The sequence below is a fragment of the Vanderwaltozyma polyspora genome, genomic scaffold (assembly GCF_000150035.1).
Source record: "Vanderwaltozyma polyspora DSM 70294 KpolScaffold387 genomic scaffold, whole genome shotgun sequence".
NCBI lineage: Eukaryota > Fungi > Ascomycota > Saccharomycetes > Saccharomycetales > Saccharomycetaceae > Vanderwaltozyma > Vanderwaltozyma polyspora.
The window spans coordinates 1-20,206 of record NW_001834582.1 but is presented as its reverse complement, the minus strand read 5'-3'; the positions used below and the strand labels follow the sequence as shown (position 1 = coordinate 20,206).

Genomic DNA, 20,206 nt, shown 5'->3' with positions numbered 1-20,206 from the left:
TACCTTTGAAGATATAAAAACAACAGTTAAGAAGAATTGAATCAACTTGATCATCCGACAAAGGTGCCACCAAAGGTTATAGGCAACTATACAATTATATTGATAATTATATCTACTTAATAATTGAATAAATTACTTCAATACAGATATATTCAATACTTTTCATTAGTAGTACAGGCTAAAATTGTTGGGAAGAATAGAATAAAAATAATAAGATACATTTCAAAAGTATGTCATTGACAAGTGCTGCTCCTTTGTTAGCATTGTTGAGGGAAGATGATAATGTTGTTAAATCATATGCTTTACAATCTATCAATGGTGTAGTTGACGAATTTTGGTCTGAAATTTCAAATGATATTACAGAGATCGAAACATTATATGATGATCGTTCTTTCGCAGATCGTAAAATGGCTGCATTGATTGCTTCAAAAGTGTACTATAACTTGGGTGAATATGAACCTGCTGTCAAATATGCTTTGGCAGCTGAAGAAAGCTTTAATATCGATGAAAAATCCCAATATGTGGAAACTATTGTTACTCAGAGTATAGAAATGTACATAATGTTAACTACCCAAAATTTCAATGCCACTACTGAAGCTGAAAAAGTTGAAATTGATCCTAGATTGGTCTCCATTTTTGAAAGAATGATGGAGAAATGTGTTAAAGCTTCTGAGTTTAAGTTAGCATTGGGTATTGCCTTAGAAAGTTACAGATTAGATGTGGTAGAAGTTATACTAAAAAATAGCATTGATAATGACAATGAATCAAACTCATTGAAATTAATAAACTATGTTTTAGTCGCCGCATCCACTATAGTTGCCAATTCGAACTTCAGATCTCAAATTTTGACTTTACTGTTTAAAATGTTAATGTCCATGAAAAATATTGAATATTTTACTGTATCAAAAGTTGTAGTAAACTTAAATGATGCTCAATTGGCTATTCAATTATTTGAAAAGTTACGTAAAGATGAAGACAAAAACATTTCTTATCAAATCGCCTTTGATTTGGTATCATCAGCATCTCAAGGTCTATTAGATACTCTATCCGCAGAATTGAAACAAAAACAATATGAAGAGAAGATCTTAGAAATATTGTCAGGTATTCCAACCTGTGACTACTATAATACTTTCCTATTAAACAATAAGAATATTGACATGGGTTTATTAAACAAATCAAAATCATCTTTAGATGGTAAATTCTCATTGTTTCATACTGCAGTCAGTGTTGCCAATGGTTTTATGCACTCTGGTACAACTGATAATTCATTTATTAAGGCTAATCTACCTTGGTTAGGTAAAGCTCAGAACTGGGCCAAATTCACTGCCACTGCTTCATTGGGTGTTATACATAGAGGTAACTTAGCCGATGGTAAGAAGGTTATGGCACCTTATTTACCTGGTAGCCGTGCTACTTCACGTTACATTAAAGGTGGTTCTTTGTATGGTTTAGGTTTGATATATGCTGGGTTTGGTAGAGATGTTATTGACTATTTGAAAGGCCACATTACTGAAAACAGTTCCAACTGTGGTGATGAAGATGTTGATGTTTTATTACATGGTGCCTGTTTAGGTATTGGTTTAGCTGCACTATCATCTGGTAACTTAGAAATTTATGAATCACTAAAGGAAGTCTTATATGGTGATTCTGTAATATCTGGTGAGGCAGCTGCCCTTGGTATGGGTTTGACCATGTTAGGTTCCGGTAATGCTACCGCTTTGCATGATATGTATACATATGCACAAGAAACAAATCATGGTAATATCACACGTGGTTTAGCCATTGGTTTAGCTTTGATTAACTATGGTCGTCAAGAATTAGCTGACGATTTAATTGAAAAGATGTTGTCAAACGATGAGGCACTATTACGTTATGGAGGTGCTTTCACTATTGCATTAGCATACGCTGGTACAGGTAACAATAAAGCTGTTAAAAAATTGTTACATATCGCTGTCTCTGACTCAAATGATGACGTTAGAAGAGCTGCTGTTACCGCCTTAGGTTTTGTGTTATTACGTGACTACACTACTGTTCCAAGAATTGTTGAATTATTAGCTCAATCTCACAATCCACACGTTAGATGTGGTACTGCATTTGCATTGGGTATTGCTTGTGCAGGTAAAGGATTAAAATCAGCAATTGATGTTTTAGAGCCATTGACTAAAGATCCAGTTGATTTTGTTCGCCAAGCAGCAATGATTGCTCTAGCATTAATAATGATACAGCAAACAGATAAATTGAATCCAAAGGTCACTGAAATAAATGAATTGTTTTTGAATGTTATTAAGAATAAGCACCAGGAAGGATTAGCCAAATTTGGCGCTTGTATTGCTCAAGGTATTATGAATGCCGGTGGTAGAAATGTGACAATTCAATTAGAAAATGCTGAAACAGGTACTCTTGATGCCAAGTCAGTTGTTGGTTTAGCTATGTTTTCACAATTTTGGTACTGGTTCCCACTATCTCATTTCTTAACTTTGTCATTTACCCCAACCACCGTTGTTGGTGTGCGTGGTTCTGACTTCAATATTCCAAAATTTGACTTAAATTGCCATGCTAAGCAAGACCTATTTAGTTATCCAAAAATGTATGAAGAAGCAATGGACAAGGAGGTAGAAAAGATCGCAACTGCAGTCTTATCTACTACAGCAAGAGCAAAGGCAAGAGCTAAGAAAACAAAGAAAGACAAAGAAGGTGAAGAAGAAACTAAGTCTGTTAAAACCGAGGAAACTCAAGAGACTCAAGAAGCTGAAGAGAAGAAGGTAGATATAGAAGATAAAGAAAAGGATTCCTCAAAGAATAAATATTCCAACAAACCATATAAAGTGGGGAACATGACTCGTATAATGCCACAACAAGCAAGATATATTTCTTTCAATAAAGACAACCGTTTTGCTCCTGTTCATAAATATAAGGGTGGTACAGGCGTAATTATTCTTAATGATAAGACTCCAAATGAACCTATTAAGATAATAGAAACTGTAAGACAAAGTAAGGACGTAAATGCTCCATTACCAACTCCGTTTAAAGTTGAGGACGAAATCGATTTCATGAAATTATGTTAATTAATGAATAAATTTCAATTGCATTTTCCATAAATCATCACACTTATATATAAAATGTGTAAGACATATAAAAAATAATAAACAAACTTCGATATCTAATGACGAGTACAGTGCATGTTTTTTTCTTGTAATGTTTTTAATATATTTCTCAATTTTTATATTAAGTGCTATTCTATTTCTAATTTCCTTTTTAACAAATGCCAAATTGAATTTTAAATCATATAAAATACATGACCTATATGTAAGAATTAACTAAATCTATTTAATGCTTGCTCCACCAAATCTTTATGATCCTCGGATATCTCACCATTCTTAACTTGGGTACTTCTTTTACGTAAGTTCTTTTCTTTCTCTAATAATTTCTCTACTCTTAATTTTCTATCGTCTATAATATTTGCAGTTTTCTTCCTCAAGAAACCACGTAAGCCAGAGTTCTTACTTTTAACATCTGGTTTTGCCTTAGGTATATCTGAGTTAGTCTTTGATTTATTTGCTTCTTGTTCTGTTAAAATTGCTAAATCTTTGGAGTTCAATCTAACAGAAGATGAGCGTTTGTCCACTGTACCAATAACATTTGGATCTAAAGTGATAGAGTCTGCTGGTAATTTTGTTAACAAGCCTCTTACTTCTTGTTCTTGTCTTTGTTTGCTGGTTTCGTATGGGTTTGCTTCTAATGCATCATAGTTAGCTTCACCAGAACCTGGGATAATTAAATTAGTTATCCCACTTTGGTGGCCAACTCCTAATAGATCTTCGAATGGTACAAATTTCAGGTTTTCAACTTTGTTACCAGGAAATAAGTGTGACATGTATGGAGTGTTTCTGTGTGGATTACCACCCATAGAACCGAAACAAGGTTTTGCATATTTACTTGTCTTTAAAGCGTCCTTCCATAGAGTGACATGAGGACCACGAGCTACCGCAATTAAACCGGTGTCAGAAATGGAGACATTACTTGCTGGAGTTGGCAAATTTTCTACTGTATGTAATTCTTTGAAATTTCTTATATCCCAAATTTTCATTGATTTATCTCTACTTGTTGTAACCATATAATTACCACCTCTGTGGATAGCTATACTTGTGATTGGACCTCTTGCAGACAGTAATTTAACCAAAGGTTGTGGCATTGAAGGAGACCATAAAGTGACGGTACCATTGCTATGACCTAAATGCATTACTGCATTCCATGGATTCTGGGCCATTGAGGTAGTTGGTCCAAGTTTAGTTCTTAATTCTGAAACCAACTGACCAGTAGAAACATCTTGGTATTTCAACCAACCAGTTTCACCAGCAGTGGCCAATAAATAATGATATGGCAAATATTCTAAATGTCTTGCTTCTATGTGTTGTTTCAAACGGTGTAATTCTACACCTTCATGATCGTAGATAAAAGTATATTTCTTTTGGGCGACAGCGAAGAATTGTTCATTTTGTAAATAAGTTGCACCATAACAAGATTCATTTAAATTTAATTCAGCACGTAGTTCACCTTTTCTCCAATCCATTGATGCGATATGACCTTTACGACCAGAGATTAATAAATGTGTACCATTTTTTGAGTAATCTATGGAATAAGGACCGAATTCTTTCAACGATAGATCTAGAGCTTTGTTAGCGGTAGTTACGTCGACACTTGATTTAATTTCAGATTGGTTGACTTTAAAAGTCTTTTCCATTTCATCTTCTGCCTCTAAATAACCAGAAGATTCAGGTAATAAATATTCTGTAGCGGCAGCCGATGAGACTGATTCTTTGTATTGATCATCGATTCTTTTCAACCCCGCACGTAATTTTTTATCTTTTGTTCTACGGTTATCTTTTGAGATATAATTACCAGACCTTTCATAATTAGTTTGGTTTTCCCTTACCTTAAAGTTTTTCTTTCCTTTGGAATTAGCTCCAGCCATCTTTGATTATATATAATATTTATAATATATGAAGCTAGAGATACACTGATGTGGTTGCTATACTCTAATAGTAACAAAAAAGAAAGCAACTTAAATATCATGTAACTTATATTATCAAGTTTAATTTCATTTACTAGTCAACTGTATTGAATACAATATTTCAGCTCATCTCATCTCATCTCATCTCATCGAAAATTTTCCAAAAGGTGAAAAATATCAAGAAAATCACGTGATCTAATAATGGTTGTTTAATTTTGTTTCTGTAAGAGAGGGCCATTAATTGTATGTATTGATTACCTTGGGTTGAGTGGCAGCTATACAATATTAAGAATAGAATAAAATAAAAAATACTACAAGAAATGAAGTAAACTGAAGTGAATGTGGATGATTGCTATTGTCTAAAATACTATGAAGATAGGGAATTCATATGTTGTAATATCCAACCTGGGATGGCAGGGGATTGCCTCTACAAAAATACCCACATATTAAATCCCAGTAGAGAGAAAAACCCCCACCAACCCGCGGGCATTTTTTGGATGCCAATTCACTCTAGGTCACATGCTATTCATGTGATTTTCGAAGCCCTAAGTATAATAATGTACGAGGTGAGAGTTTGTAGATATATGTATTTCCCGTTTTTAACCTGCTTGATACATCAAGATCAAATAAGTTGCGATGACTTCTAAACTGTTTAAGATGAATCTTAATAAATGAACGTTGGGATACACACACATATAAACAGACTATAGCAAAGCAAAATAGACAACAATTGTAATATCTGAACTGTCATGCCAAATGGAGAAACAACTGGAAATATAATTGATATTGGTACTGAGATCGAGAATATAATTAGAAATTCAATTGAAACCGATGTTGATGGTGAATCGAAAATAAATAAAAGGCAGAAAACAACATCTTCTCCAAAACGGAATTTATTCATCAATAATTTGAATATTAGTAATAGCATTGATAATTCTGTAAAGAATAACGTAACCAATAATTCAAAATTAACTCTGAAATATAATAAAGATACTGATGTTGAATCTTTGAGAATGATAACGTCTTCCAGGAAAAATGCTAATAAGTATAAGAGAATGTATACAATTCAATCTGATAACGAGCTTATCCGAAATTGTCAATCTTGGAGTGATGAAGAAGTATGCAATAAAGACATTTTAAGTCGAAGAGGTGCTGAACGTTGCGAAGATCACATCAAGGATGAACATCCTAAGGAATACTTTTTAGAAAATATTATGGATTGTTTAAATCCAAATCACGCCCCAGTTAGAAAACTTCTCGCTAAAAAGAAGGCCACTCCTAACGTTGTAGATATGATTAGAACGGTTAAAGAAACTAACAATAAAAAAAGAACACAATTTGAAGATTATGCTCTAACTTTTGCCCACCTGGGAATTTCTTTTTCAATCTGGGATAATAAGGTTTTCCGTAAGACACATAGTAAATTTAACCAAGGCTTTTCACGTAAACATCACAGAAGAAAGGCTTCAGCTTTTGTGAAGATGATTTCAAAAAGAGTTGTACATTTTTTTCAATTGAAACTTAGTGAGGACCATAATTTTAAGTCTAAAACAATATTAAATTATCCTCTGGATTCTACAAATTTAAAAAGTGTCATCTTAAAAAGATTTTCAGATTTGAAGTACTCAAAACCTCCATATGTTAGCATGGAGACAGATGATTGGAAGTCCAATACAAAACTCTCGTATAATGTAGTAATTCTCAATTTTACTACTGGACATTACAACAAAGGAACTTTTTTGGCAATGTATGATAAGATTGAATCAAAAACAAAGGAAAATCACAAAATAATACTACTCTCTACATGTAAAAAATACAAAGCGAATAGATTATGGACTAATACTTGCACAGATAATGCTTCTTCGATATTACATTGTACCACTGCTCTAATTGGGAATCCTAAGTATCCAATTTATGCGGGACATATTGGGTGTTTATGCCATATAATCAATCTTGTTTCCGAGCTATTCATAAAGTGTATATCACCAGAGAGAGAAGTTAATAAAGAATATGATCCTACTTCTGATGATAATTTTAGTGAAGGATATGATTCTGTTGTAGAATTCGGTTCCAGTGAAGAATATATTTCCAGTGAAGAAGATAGTTCCAGTGAAGAAGATAGTTCCAGTGAAGAAGAAGACTCCAGTAAAGAAGAAGACCCCGATGAAGAAGATGATTCTAGTGCGGATAATGACTTCAGAGGTGACAATTCTGGGGATAGTGATTTGAAAAATTGTTCTAGAATAGATATATCTGAGCTGGTATCTAACCCTTTTGAAGGTAAACCACCACTCGTTATTGAAAGGCTAAATAATTTTAATGTTGAGTTAAGGAAATCAGAGGAAAAAATGTCGATATATGAAAAATATGTAAAAAAACGGATTCCGTCTTTCATTTCTATAAGATGGAATATAAAATACGAAATGCTGAAAACATTTGTTAACCATTATGAAGATATCTCTGCATTTTTTGAATTTTGCAGAAATCAAGGGAAACCAATTCAAAATGAATTGAACAGGAAAGATTTTGAAATGGCTGAATTGTTACTCGATATATTGTCGCCTTTTGATAGTTTAACTAAGTTTATGTCATCGAACAAAAGTCTGTCACCTGTTTACATTCGGATACTGGTTTTTCTAAGGAAAACTATAAAAGAATCGAATGCTAAACTTAAGGAAATGGGAGACACAATATCCGATTTCTCACCAGCAATCTCTTTGGTGGACAAATACCTAAAACAAGCAAAATATAACTTTCCTCTGATATATGCGTGTTCATTATTTTGTCCATTTGAAGATGATGTCTTCCATTATTATAGCAGCCATTACAATGAAGAGTTAAATCCAATTAATGAATTCACTGAAATTGCAATTCAATTAGGCATGTTTGATTTTGAGGAATCTGCGTCTCCAGAAGAAATTCCTAAGTATGAGTTTATGTTGAAAGATGGACCATATGTAAAATCAAAGGAAGAGATATCTGCGTGGCATCGAAAATACATAAAAGGTAAAATACAAGAGGAATTAAGTGGATATTTAAATTTTGTTAATAAGAGGTATTTTGAGGTTTTAAAAAGCGTGTGTAGACGGAAGAAAGTTGAAGTTGAAAAGGTGGAAGATAGTTATCATTACAAAAAGATCATTGGGAAAAAAGGAGCCATGAAGTCTAGAAAGTTATCTAAATGTGAAATTTATATAATTAAGCTAATGACTTACTTGGAATTGCAGGAAACTTATCGAGTTGAAACAAGCAGGAACGGAAATGAACTAGGGAATCACATATATATACCTGTGGTAATGGATTATCTAATGTCTTTTACTGTGACGTCAGTTAATAGTGAGAGATCATTTTCCAAATTCAAGATGACATATAATGACAAAAGACATAGACTAAACGATGACACAATGTTTTCCCTAGTAAATTTAAACTTTATAGAAAATTCAAAGCTAAATTTGGACATATACAAAGACTTTGAAACTACACCGTTGGATGAAGTTTGCATTACTTTAAATAGGTCCAGTAAATAGTTAAACTAACCAAGACTATATAAATCTAAATCTAACTAGATGCTGTCGTCCAGAACATTAATGCTAAGCCCTAAGAAAACCTAATTCGGTACCCTCATCAGTGGTCTCATCAAAATGTTACCCGGCACCTTCTTGAAAAATTTCACCTTCCTGATTAGGAAAAATCGATTTTTTGCCGAATTCGTCAACTTTCTGGGCATTTAATCCCCTGCCATGTCTAGTTTCAAGTATTCGGATAAATATTATTGAAAATGTATTATATATACATTCTAATGGGGAGGGGGGTTGATGATATGAAACAAATTGATATAAGATAAAATACAGTTTGGGTAAAGGCAAACTGGAAAAGACACAAGAATATCATCGGTTTTGAGTAAGTGGTTACGTATATTATCTAGAAATATAAACGCATGCGAACACACAAAGAGAGAGAGAGAGAGAGAGAGAGATCTTGTCAATTCATTAGAGTTATAGAGATATAATGAAAATACGACGACTACAGGAAGTAAGATATCCTTTAATTGTAAAGACTGAGGCATAGTATAAAATATGAAAAAAAGAAATGAATAAGGTTTACGACGACTAACATTGATCATTTGGGATGGGTAGGATAACGATGATTTAGAAAGATCTGAAAAATACGCAATATCGTATCCATTTTCGTATATCTGTCGTTTAATAACTTTTGTCGGTCGAACGTACATAATCTTCAAACATTCTCTCTGATAAAGCAAGCTGGTGTTGTGATCCCAATAGCTTTGTTCTTCTACTTTGATTTCAAGACACTGATGGAAACATACATACATACATACGTGCATATCCTCTCACTTGGTACGTAGCTTTACCAAATTCAGTGGAAACCAGCAGCTGTCAGAGAAAAATATATGCAATGGGTTTGTTTCTCCTGTCATGCGAGAGAATAATGACAAAAAAAGACAAAATGGTCTCAGCGGCAAAAAATAAAACAAGACCAACAACGACAAGTTTTCTTTTCAGACTGTGATTGATTGACTGATGGATTGATCAAAATTCTTTTCTCTTTCTTTTTATCACTCACAAAAAAGAAACAAACAAACACCTTCTTCCAGACACACAATAGCGGACGGGACAGCTCTTTTGTGTGTGTTTTTCCCGCAGAGACAAATCTGACTCGTATTTTCGGTTTGCTATCAACTGCATAGCGTACGCTATTGTCTTCTTCAAAGCGGTAGTTAAAATGGGTCCATGGTTGTCTTTGCAGGAAATTACACAAATTACAAAAATTACAAAAATTACAAAAAAGATATTAGCTGCCACAAAATTTTTTAACCAACCACCTAACTAAAACAAACGGAAAAGAAAAGATATCACTCTTTCCATCTTCCTCCTACCCAACTTATTCTCACTTAGACTATTTTTTTCTTCTAGAGATGAAATATTCCAATTCCAATTCGAACTCGAAATCGAACTCGAACTCAAATTGAAACTTGTTAAAATCATAAAACCATAAAAATGACTATCTCTCTGTACGTCCGGTTGTCTTGTTCGCTAACTTCTTTCTATTACTATTATAAATTCGACTGTATCAAGTATGGATGGCTCTTTTGCTTCGAACTTTAATTATATCATGAATATACTCAACTTGACTATACTTTCAGAATATTGTTTTCAGCGTTCAGCGTTAAACAGACAGACAACTTCCAATCTATGGCTTTTGATTGATATCAATGTAGTATACTGAATCCTACTCTTTCTTCTTAATATTTTTCTTAATGAATTAATTAATTAGCTAATTAATTTAAAATCATGTTGCGATGCCCTCGTTTAGATAACTCAATTGGTTTCGTCCTGTTCTATATAGTATAGCAATCAATGCTAAGTGATATCTTCCAGTTTCATTTGCTATGTTTTTTTTATGTCAATGAGATCAGATTAATTCTAACGATTAAATCAAGTACTTTTGTTTCTTTTTACTTTTTTTTCCCTCTCTTATGTAACTAACCGCAATGAATGATGATTTCTTCAAATCATGTCTTATATAAATAGATGCCAGATGTATAGTTTCTGAAATTGTGTTTTTTACCAAGTAGATTCGTTATTAACTTATTACATAGGTCAGAAAGTTGTATATTCTCTTCGTTTTCTACATCTGCATTCTATCCCCATTTTATACCATTATGTTTTACTACTAAATTTCTTGTTTAAATAGCTAAATAGAACAACAGACCCAACTACAAAAGTTTAGTTTGCAAAATTTTCTAGAGAAAGAAAATATAATTGTTTGATCTTTAGTTGGTGTGTGTGTGCATATATATCATTGTCTCATCACTAATTATCATCTTTATAGATATAATTGTGTTTTCTATTACTTCTATTTGATCACTCTTCGAGTCATTTGTCTCTCTAAAGTGACTGATATCTTTTTTTTTTGCAATTTTGTTACAAAAGTGAAGAAATTGAATAGAATATTTCTCTCTCAGCTTTAATTAAAACTTTCTATTAATTCATTAGCTGCTATTTTTTAACATATTTTTTGCTTACCATAACAAATAAAAGTACTCAATTGAATAAAGATGTTTGCAAGAAACAGTTTAAACATCCTATCAAGAAGAGCTTTCTCCTCTAAAAATGCTGCTCAACGCACAGTTTTGAAGTCAAGCTTCATCTCTATTAAACCTTTCTACTTAGCATTGGGTTTAGTAGGTGCAAGTGCTGGTTACTTATATGTTATGAACTCCAGATCAGCAATCCATGAATACGTCATTTGTCCAGTTATTAGATTCATCACTCCAGATCCAGAAAACGGTCACACCATTGGTATGTTCTGTTTGAAATGGGGTTTGGCTCCAAAATTATTCTTTGATAAAGATCCTGAATCCTTACATGTTAACGTATTTGGTAAAACTTTGACTAACCCATTGGGTTGTGCTGCTGGTTTAGATAAAAATGCAGTTGCCATCGATGGTATCATGCCAGCTGGTTTCTCCTATTTAGAAGTTGGTACTGTTACTCCATTGCCACAACCAGGTAACCCAAGACAAAGAATGTTCAGATTGCCTGATGATGATGCAGTTATTAACAGATTTGGTTTCAATTCCGAAGGTCATGAAGCTGTCGCTAAGAACTTGACCAAACGTATCAAAAGTCACTTGAACTCTTACTTTAATGATAAACATTTTGAAACCCTATCTTTGTACAAGAATAAAATGTTGGCTGTTAACATTGGTAAAAATAAGACCGGTGACGAAGTTCAAGATTATATTAAAGGTGTTGAAAAATTCCAATCTTTAGCTGATGTCTTGGTTATTAATGTCTCTTCTCCTAACACCCCAGGTTTACGTGATTTACAAGAAGAATCTAAATTAACCAATCTATTGACTCAAGTTGTTGCCAAGAGAGATTCTTTAGTTAACAGAGGTGACGCCTTAGGTGAAAAGACTCACAGACCACCAATTTTAGTTAAGATTGCTCCAGATTTAACTGAACCTGAATTCCAATCAATTGTTGAATCCGCTAAAGCCTCTAAAATTGACGGTATCATCGTTTCTAACACCACAATTCAAAGACCAGACAGTTTAAAGACAAAGGATAAGACATTAGTAAATCAAACTGGTGGTTTATCTGGTAGACCATTAAAGCCATTTGCTCTCAGAGCCTTGAAAACTGTTGCCAAGTATTCCAAGGATTCTGACTTAGTTCTAGTCGGCTGTGGTGGTATTTACACCGGTAAAGATGCAATTGAATTTGCTAAAGCCGGTGCTACTTTTGTTCAAATTTACACCTCTTACGGTTACTCTGGTCCAACTATTGTTGCAAGAATCAAAGACGAAATCGCCGATGAATTGAAGAAAGAAGGTAAAACTTGGATGGAAATTATCGGTGAAGATAACAAATAATTTGACTTGGCTCAAATAAACCCATAATCCATTTTGAAAACATATTCCAGATTGATGATACATTAAAATCAATAAAAATAACAAAAGTTAAAATGAAATCAATTAAATAACACCAACTTTAATAAGTAGTTTCATTAAATTTAAGATTAAAATTATATATATAAAAATTCGTATCAAACATTTACATCACATTTCACTACTTTATAAAATATAATAAATTATTAAAGCATTCATATTGTAAAACCAACCCATTATTCGCCAATTCACTTTTATTTGTTTTCTGGACCTCTTATAACTTAACAAATATATATTGTCTTTTACAATTTATATTTATCATTAAGACATTCTTCACTTAACATAACTACTTTACCCACCAAATTATATTACGTCAATTCCCAATAAAAACATCAGAATTCCAACTCAATACTTAGGAAGTGTGTCATCAGCTTCAAATAGAGATTAGGTCATCCTATCCTGTTTTCCATTCTCGTTGTAACCTAAAATATGCTCTCGAATCAAATTTAAAGGTTTAGTTTGGTTTGGTTTGGGATGGTAATGACATTTTAATTAATTTTTCACAGAAACAACCGCACAACCCATGAAGAATTTTAAGGAACTCACGTAAATATACTGAAAATGGATTGGTTTCCTGGTAGCATTAAACCTCTCAATATCAAATTCCAAAAAAAAAAGGCTGTTTAGCAACCTTTAATAGCTCTGGGAATTATTTATATATATATATATATATAAGGTGATGATGAAGGATGATTATAATACATTGACCTGATATGTATACTAGTTTGGAACTGGTTGATTTGATTTTACGACTGTTGTGTGTTTTTTATTTGATATTTGATAGTTCGACTAATATACATATTGAATATATAAGGAAAGTAATTTTAGTCTCCTCATCGGTAATAAGGAAAGCATAATGTCTGATTCAAAGAATTTAGGTAATGATCAATCTAAAGATTTAGACAAGGTGATTGAATCACCTTGGTTCAATGATATTTACAATTCTGCAGTTAAATTTTATGAAAGGGATAATGTGCTGGATTCAAGTGATAGGTTAGAGTTATTCAAAATTTATCAAAATATAAGTAGAGCAGAATTATGGGGGGGTTGGTTAGGTTTTGGTGCTGTGTTTGGGGCTCCTTTTGCCTATAAGTATTATCATACAAATTCAATAAAAGGAGTTAAAGTACCGCGTAATTTTATGATTGGTTTATTGGCATTGTTTATTAGTACACCTTTGGCAGGAAACTATGCCTATAATAGAAATGTTAATCGATTAGATCCAGATGGTCTATTTGCAAACTCAAATAAATACGGTGATAGTGAGCTATCGAGCTTTACACAAGATAACGTTGCCCCATCTGGTGAAGGTCAGATTCAAATGCAAAAGTCTCCAAGACAAAGACAGTATGATATGTTGACTTTGTTGAAAAATAGCAAGCCAACTATGTGGGCAGCTTATTTTTATATGACACATACGGACCCAAAGAGGCGTTTCCCTAATCCAAAGGAGAAGTTGGAAGAGATGAAGAGATCAGGGAAGCCTCTCCAAAGACAATCATTTTTAAATCAAAGAGACCCAATGGACTTATACACAAGCTCGCAAGAGAAGGCAGCCAGAAATCAAAGCGTAATTGAATCCAATGGCAACGATGTGGGTAAAGTCCTCACATCTACATCACTAGAACAATCTTCATCTTCACCTTCAACAGGTTCATCATGGGACAACGTCAGATCAACTGAAACCTTGAATGGCTCATCGTGGGCGAAAGTTAGAGCTAATCAATCAAACCCAAGGGAGGTAGAGTCAAACAAAGAGGATGATGGGTTAGCTATATTTAATGTTGATAAAGTAAGTCAACAAGATTTTGACAGTATTCTTGAGGCTGAGAGAAATTCAAAAGAATGAAATGCCATTTTTTTTTTTCAATATAGCCCTGTCTAGTAACATCAATACAAACCAACTAAACAAAAAAACATTCATTTTTAAGTAACTATATTCCTAGCAATTAATTAAATTTTTAAGATAACCAAGACATACCTATATGTACATATTTCTTCGATAGCATTCTATTTTTTAGACTTATTCAAGAAGATGTCCAACTATCTAACTTATGTTATTTACATATTGCAACCAATACAGTAATCTATCACAAAATTATTCATTTTAAAATGCCATATGACCAAATTAACATTATTATCAGCAATATAATTCATCGAATACATATAAACATGTACCTTAGAAGGCTGTTTTAAATCAAAGTTCAGCCATACTGTCATCTTTTATACCTTACATCAAACCCTGCCTTATTTTCCTTATTGTAATCTCCGAATATAAAAAATCGATGGTATAAAAATTACGCCAAGGAAATTTTAAGATTCGAACACTTATTTAAAAGTTTTAACCACATATTACATATATATAATAAGGAAAGGAAGACATTAAGAACTTTGAATTGCTATTTTTTTAATCATATTATCGATTAATTTGGTTCAGGAGATTGTATTTGTAATTTTGGTTTTTATTTGGTTTGATTTCTATAAGGGTTAGGTTCGAAACAGATATACACGTATATATATATATTGAAGATTCTATTTGATTTGGTTTTAAGAAGAAGGGAATTATGACTGTAATTTTGACTCCCACTGAAGAGCATTATCTTAAAAGAGAGCTTCTGAAACATCAGTTATGGAAGGAGTTTTCTGATCTTAATGATAAGTATGCTTTACGAAGATTTGGGTACCCTTTTACTTCAAATGATCCATTATCTTCTGATCCAAAATCACCTACTTCAAAAGTTATTAAAAGGGTAATCAAATCACCAACTTCAAAAATATCTGGATTAATGGATAGTAATAACAATAATAAAACACCAACTGAAATTGTTAGAGTAGATTTTAATGATACCGATTTCCCTATGATGAGTTTTGTATTACATAAATTTGTAATGAGTTTCCCATTATTATCAAGGGATTTGGCCAATGATCCATCTTTTTGGCAACGTAAAGTTCAAGTATTCTTCGAACATTTTATGTCTATGGAGTTTAGTGATAGTTTTGATAGAGATGAAGCTACTAAAAGAAGAAAAATCGCAAGAAAATTAAGTAAAGTCATCTTATTATTATTTAATTCTGGTATTGGTAGTGGGTTAGAAGTGCAATATTATACTGAAGACAAATTTAAATTCCAAGATGAAGGTGCAAGAGAAAGATCTAAAATTGAAGAATTCGCAATCCCTACAAAACAAAAGTTGAGAGATTTGGTTACAAATGAACCTGTTTATATTAATAATTGGGATTTAAATGTAATATCAGTAGTGGAAAAAACACATCTTCCGCAAAATTATTTAAAACTGATCTCAAATTTAAGTCCTCGCCATAAGGCTTATGATAATAATTCAGATGATGACAAGACGATCGGAGATAATGATTCAGAGACTACTTCAAAACATAAGTCATCATGGATGAAATCAGCACTTGGTATAGCATCTGCTCCAACAGCCTTGTTTTCAAAACTATCAATGTCTGAAAACAAAAAATCAGTAGTAAAACCGAAGCATAAATATCATTTCATAATAAAAGCTAGAATCCAATCAGAAACTAATCCAAGTAGAAGTAACACTATTTATTGTGCAAAAACGTATGACGATTTTAAAAAACTAGCTCATGATTTAAAAGCTGAATACCCTGGTAAGGATATTCCAAAACTACCCCATAAGAATAAGAAGTCAATTAGCATTACAACAACCGCTACTTATCCAGTAATTGATGAAGGTTTGAGGACGCCAAAAGAGAAGATTATATCGACCTTTCAAATAGATGATGAAGATATTCCAAGTATATCATCTCAATTAGGCAATGATTCACTACCAAATGATAATGGAGGTTCAAAGCGTAATGGCATGTCTTATCATTTTGGTAACAATGAAGATATAGATGATTATGACGAAAATTTGGTCGAAGATGAAGAAGACGATGAAGGAGATTCTGAAGAATTCCATGACACTGTGGATACAAAAAATAGCGTTCTACCTAGAGAAAGACTAAGAACATCACTAAGACAATATATCAGGAGTCTCTCTCTCGATGAAGAAATTTCTAAATGTTCTTATTTCACTAATTTCTTCCATAGTAATTTGATCCAAGAAAGCACATTCAATTGTTTTGTTTTGGACGATATTAAAAATAGAGAATTGGTCGATGTTAATAATTTGGAGAATCAATTGAATTTCCAAAAAATCGCATTAGATAAATCTATTAAACTTCAAGATTCTATGACAACTTTTAAGGAATCATTTTTGAAAGATAAGAGTTTCTTAATTAATTTAATGAGAGAAATAAAGGAAAAAACCAAAGTTGAAGAATTATCTCCGTTACTAAGAGATTTTGTTGAATGGTGTAAGATATACCTATCATCTACAATCTATCAATTATTCTTGGGTAACGATAATAGTTATGAATTCTATACCCAAGTGAAAAGGTTACATAGACTAATGCCCTATACCGTTATGAGTCAAATTATGAGATTTACTAATCCAATGGCTATTATGAAAGGTATGATCGAGTTGTTTATGGCACAACCATTTGGAGGAAACTCTCTATTACAAACAATGTTTTCTTCTGTTTTAACAGACGATCTAAAAAGTCAAGATGCTGTTATAAAAGCATTGGAAACCAAATTAGTTGGATCTTGGCCCCAATCTAGAAATGCTATTGGTTGTTTAAAGAGTACAGTATTTGAAAATGAGTCTGGTAAATTTTTAAAAATGGACGAAATACATAAGGAAACAGAATCGACGGGCTTCCCGATGATACTTGTCATTTTAATAAAGTGTTCAGAAGCTCGATTATTATCAGCAAATGAATTAAACGAAATTATGGAGTCATATCTAAATTGGAAAAACCATAACGAGAGTGAGGATAGCAATGATACACAACTTAATAAAGGTGTATATTTTTCGCAACTTAAGGAATTATTCCAATTATACTTGAAAGAGAATGACAAAAAGTTAATGAGAAAATTATGGCAGGATCCACAATTAACTCAATTGCTGAAAAGCATTTTTACAATGATCTATGAACCTATGGTAAAGATATTTAAGGTAGCCAGAGTTGATATTGCCCTAAAAAATTTTGAAAAGTTTATGAATGATTTAATCAAGTTGATGGATAATGTTATTAATGGGCAACTTGGTGCTTCAACAGAATTCAATGTTGTTGAAGCTATAAATAATTTAGTTACTAGCCATCAAAACTCATTTTTGGAGTTTGTACATGATGTCTACAATAACGATTCAGAAGGTATATTTGAAGGTTTTGTAACTTGGGTATTAGATATCATAGATTTCTTACAAAATAGTAAATTTGGTGAAGATGCAACAAGGATTAATTTTACTACGATGTTAGAAGAAAGTTCTACCAATGGCGAACTTGTTCTCAAAGAAATTGATAATGTTATTGATCAAAAAATTACAGGACGTAAATTATATCAACAGCTGTTGCAACTAAAAATTGATGAAAGTGAAAAAAACAAAACAAAATCTAGTTTAATTGATAAGAATTGGGAGCATATTAGTTCTGTATTCTTAGAAAACAGTAATATTTCGTTTGGTATTAATGAAGGTGAACTATTAGATCTAGATCTAGATACAAAAGACTATGATTATCTACACAAAGATGGGGAAGAGTCATTAGAAAGAAAGTATCAAGAAATCCTTAATAGAGGTATTGAAACAACTGAAATTGAAAACCTTGCAGATCAAGAATTTGAAAAGGCATTGAAATGTTATTTGAATAAAGTTGGATATAAATAATCGTTGCATAATGATATAGTTAAAGTTGAGAATTATTAATTCAGTTCCAACAAAATTGTTTAGTTTTTAAAAATATACAATATATTTTTTAAAGATATTGTTAAGTAATTGGTTAAGTATTTTATCACTCAATTATATAGATAATACTTGTCTTGAACCTACTTAATTCAAATATTAGGTTGATTAGATGAGGATAGCCATTCTGTCATTAAAAAATTAGAGCATAATTTACGATGGAAGGTTTTATCGCATATCATCTATCCGATCGACTAATGAGAAATATCCAACAACAACCCTTTAAGATGACGCAACATATATAATTGAAATTACATAATCTGACATAAATCAATCAAAAGTAGACATGAAATGGTTGCAGATATTTCTGGATTTTTAATGATAATCACATTAAATTTGGTAAGGATTACATGTATTTGAGAAAGTGTTTTTAAACCTTGAGGTCTATTAAAACATCCAAGAGAGCAATAGTTTGATTTAAGTTAATTTGGGTTAAGTTCATTCAACTAAGTTAACTGATTATATTTGAAAGTACACGGTCAAAGTTAAAATAAATTTTGAATATAATATATATGTTTCCAGCATTGAAAGCAAATAATATACTAGTAATATCTAGTGCAGTAGTGTTACTTTCAGTGACAAGCTATGCCATATATTTTGATTATCAAAGAAGGAATGATCCTGTATTTAGAAAAAGGATAAAGAAGAAGAACCAACATCGATTAAAAGGACAGCAGTTAGAGAAGGAAACTACGAAACAAGAAAAGTTACAAGAGGTTAGTGACTTCTTAACTAAAGAACTTGTATCTGATCCATTAATCAATGATGCAGATGCTATGGAATCGGTTTTTACAACTAATATAGAGTTGGCTGAAACCTTATCAAAAATATCAGGGAAAGAATTAGAGTCAGCAGCAAAATTCTATAAAGCATTGAGTGCATATCCTAATCCTGCTGATTTATTAGAAGTGTATCAAAGGAGTGTCCCAGAGGCAATTTACGAAAAATTAGTTATGATGATTGCAGTTAAACCACCAACAAATGTGGTGGCATTTCTAGCAAACTCAAGGTTCAATCCCAATATAAATAATACAATTTCAGGAAATTTGCCAAAGTACTTTTCAGTTAATTAATTGATGAAAAATATCTATTGTTCAAGGGGTAAACTCTTGGCAAAGGAAATTTCAGGTTCTTAATACTAGTCTAACAAAGCTATGTAATTAAACGTTAATATTCGAGATTTGGGGTAAACGATAATGGCATACCCATAATATAATATTTTGGTTTTTTGTAAATAATTAACTTAATAATGATTAAATCAAATGTCTATATTTGGTTAAAAACAACTGTATTTAAAAGTAATAAATAAATATTCATTAACGTAAACTTTATTAGAAAACTTTACATTTTACATAAAATAGAATTATACCACATGACAGTCAGAGTTGAGGCACTGAATGGTCTAAAACATGTCATAAAATAGAAAGGAATAAATAAGAGAGGTATATATGTAGCATTTTCAAATCAAAAAATGTCAAACCTGTTTTTTTTCTCATATTGGTGTCATTAATTAAAAATGTGTGACACTGCTTTTACTTGTAATGGTAGATTTTAGACTGTATAATGCTTAATTAGTAAGTAACCGTAATAACCTAAACTTGCAATGTTTGCTAAATTGACAGCCATACTAATTAAATGAACCTTGTCGAATTTCTTTACGATAGCTGTTTCCTTTTGTTGGAAAGATTGATCATTTTCATTCTTTTCAACTTCAATTCTTTGTTCTCTATCTTTATTTAAAATAGGCAATAGACAACCTAAGTTTAATAGGCCTGTAGTAGCAATGACACCAAGTACAGCTTTAGGAATACAAGTTAAAGCTAATGGGGTGGTTGCAGCTAGTAGGAATGGTGTTAAAGTTTGCAAAGCAAAAAATTTTGGGAATAGTTT

The 20,206-nt window shown here is 32.1% G+C and overlaps 8 protein-coding genes across 8 annotated transcripts; 6 read left to right on the top strand and 2 right to left on the bottom strand.

Moving 5' to 3' along the window:
* Positions 1-230: 230 nt before the first annotated feature.
* RPN2 (proteasome regulatory particle base subunit RPN2) lies at positions 231-3,065 on the top strand (the record flags this gene model as incomplete). The annotated part of the gene is made up of 1 exon (XM_001642790.1): positions 231-3,065. One exon carries the CDS (start codon positions 231-233, stop codon positions 3,063-3,065), a length of 2,835 nt encoding a protein of 944 aa, XP_001642840.1.
* A 248-nt stretch (positions 3,066-3,313) lies between these two features.
* UTP7 (Utp7p) lies at positions 3,314-4,972 on the bottom strand (the record flags this gene model as incomplete). The annotated part of the gene is made up of 1 exon (XM_001642789.1): positions 3,314-4,972. The coding sequence occupies one exon, from the start codon at positions 4,970-4,972 to the stop codon at positions 3,314-3,316; it is 1,659 nt and encodes a 552-aa protein (XP_001642839.1).
* A 788-nt stretch (positions 4,973-5,760) lies between these two features.
* Kpol_387p6 (uncharacterized protein) lies at positions 5,761-8,538 on the top strand (the record flags this gene model as incomplete). Its single annotated transcript, XM_001642788.1, has 1 exon — positions 5,761-8,538. One exon carries the CDS (start codon positions 5,761-5,763, stop codon positions 8,536-8,538), a length of 2,778 nt encoding a protein of 925 aa, XP_001642838.1.
* Positions 8,539-11,090: 2,552 nt separating this feature from the next.
* Positions 11,091-12,413, top strand: URA1 (dihydroorotate dehydrogenase; the record flags this gene model as incomplete). The annotated part of the gene is made up of 1 exon (XM_001642787.1): positions 11,091-12,413. The coding sequence occupies one exon, from the start codon at positions 11,091-11,093 to the stop codon at positions 12,411-12,413; it is 1,323 nt and encodes a 440-aa protein (XP_001642837.1).
* Positions 12,414-13,344: 931 nt separating this feature from the next.
* RCI37 (Rci37p) lies at positions 13,345-14,337 on the top strand (the record flags this gene model as incomplete). The annotated part of the gene is made up of 1 exon (XM_001642786.1): positions 13,345-14,337. The coding sequence occupies one exon, from the start codon at positions 13,345-13,347 to the stop codon at positions 14,335-14,337; it is 993 nt and encodes a 330-aa protein (XP_001642836.1).
* A 715-nt stretch (positions 14,338-15,052) lies between these two features.
* Kpol_387p3 (PX domain-containing protein) lies at positions 15,053-18,241 on the top strand (the record flags this gene model as incomplete). Its single annotated transcript, XM_001642785.1, has 1 exon — positions 15,053-18,241. The coding sequence occupies one exon, from the start codon at positions 15,053-15,055 to the stop codon at positions 18,239-18,241; it is 3,189 nt and encodes a 1,062-aa protein (XP_001642835.1).
* A 587-nt stretch (positions 18,242-18,828) lies between these two features.
* On the top strand, positions 18,829-19,389 carry Kpol_387p2 (Tom20 family protein; the record flags this gene model as incomplete). The annotated part of the gene is made up of 1 exon (XM_001642784.1): positions 18,829-19,389. One exon carries the CDS (start codon positions 18,829-18,831, stop codon positions 19,387-19,389), a length of 561 nt encoding a protein of 186 aa, XP_001642834.1.
* A 478-nt stretch (positions 19,390-19,867) lies between these two features.
* Kpol_387p1 (DUF4149 domain-containing protein) lies at positions 19,868-20,206 on the bottom strand (the record flags this gene model as incomplete). Its single annotated transcript, XM_001642783.1, has 1 exon — positions 19,868-20,206. A coding segment is annotated over one exon (339 nt), but the record flags the coding sequence as incomplete, so codon positions are not given.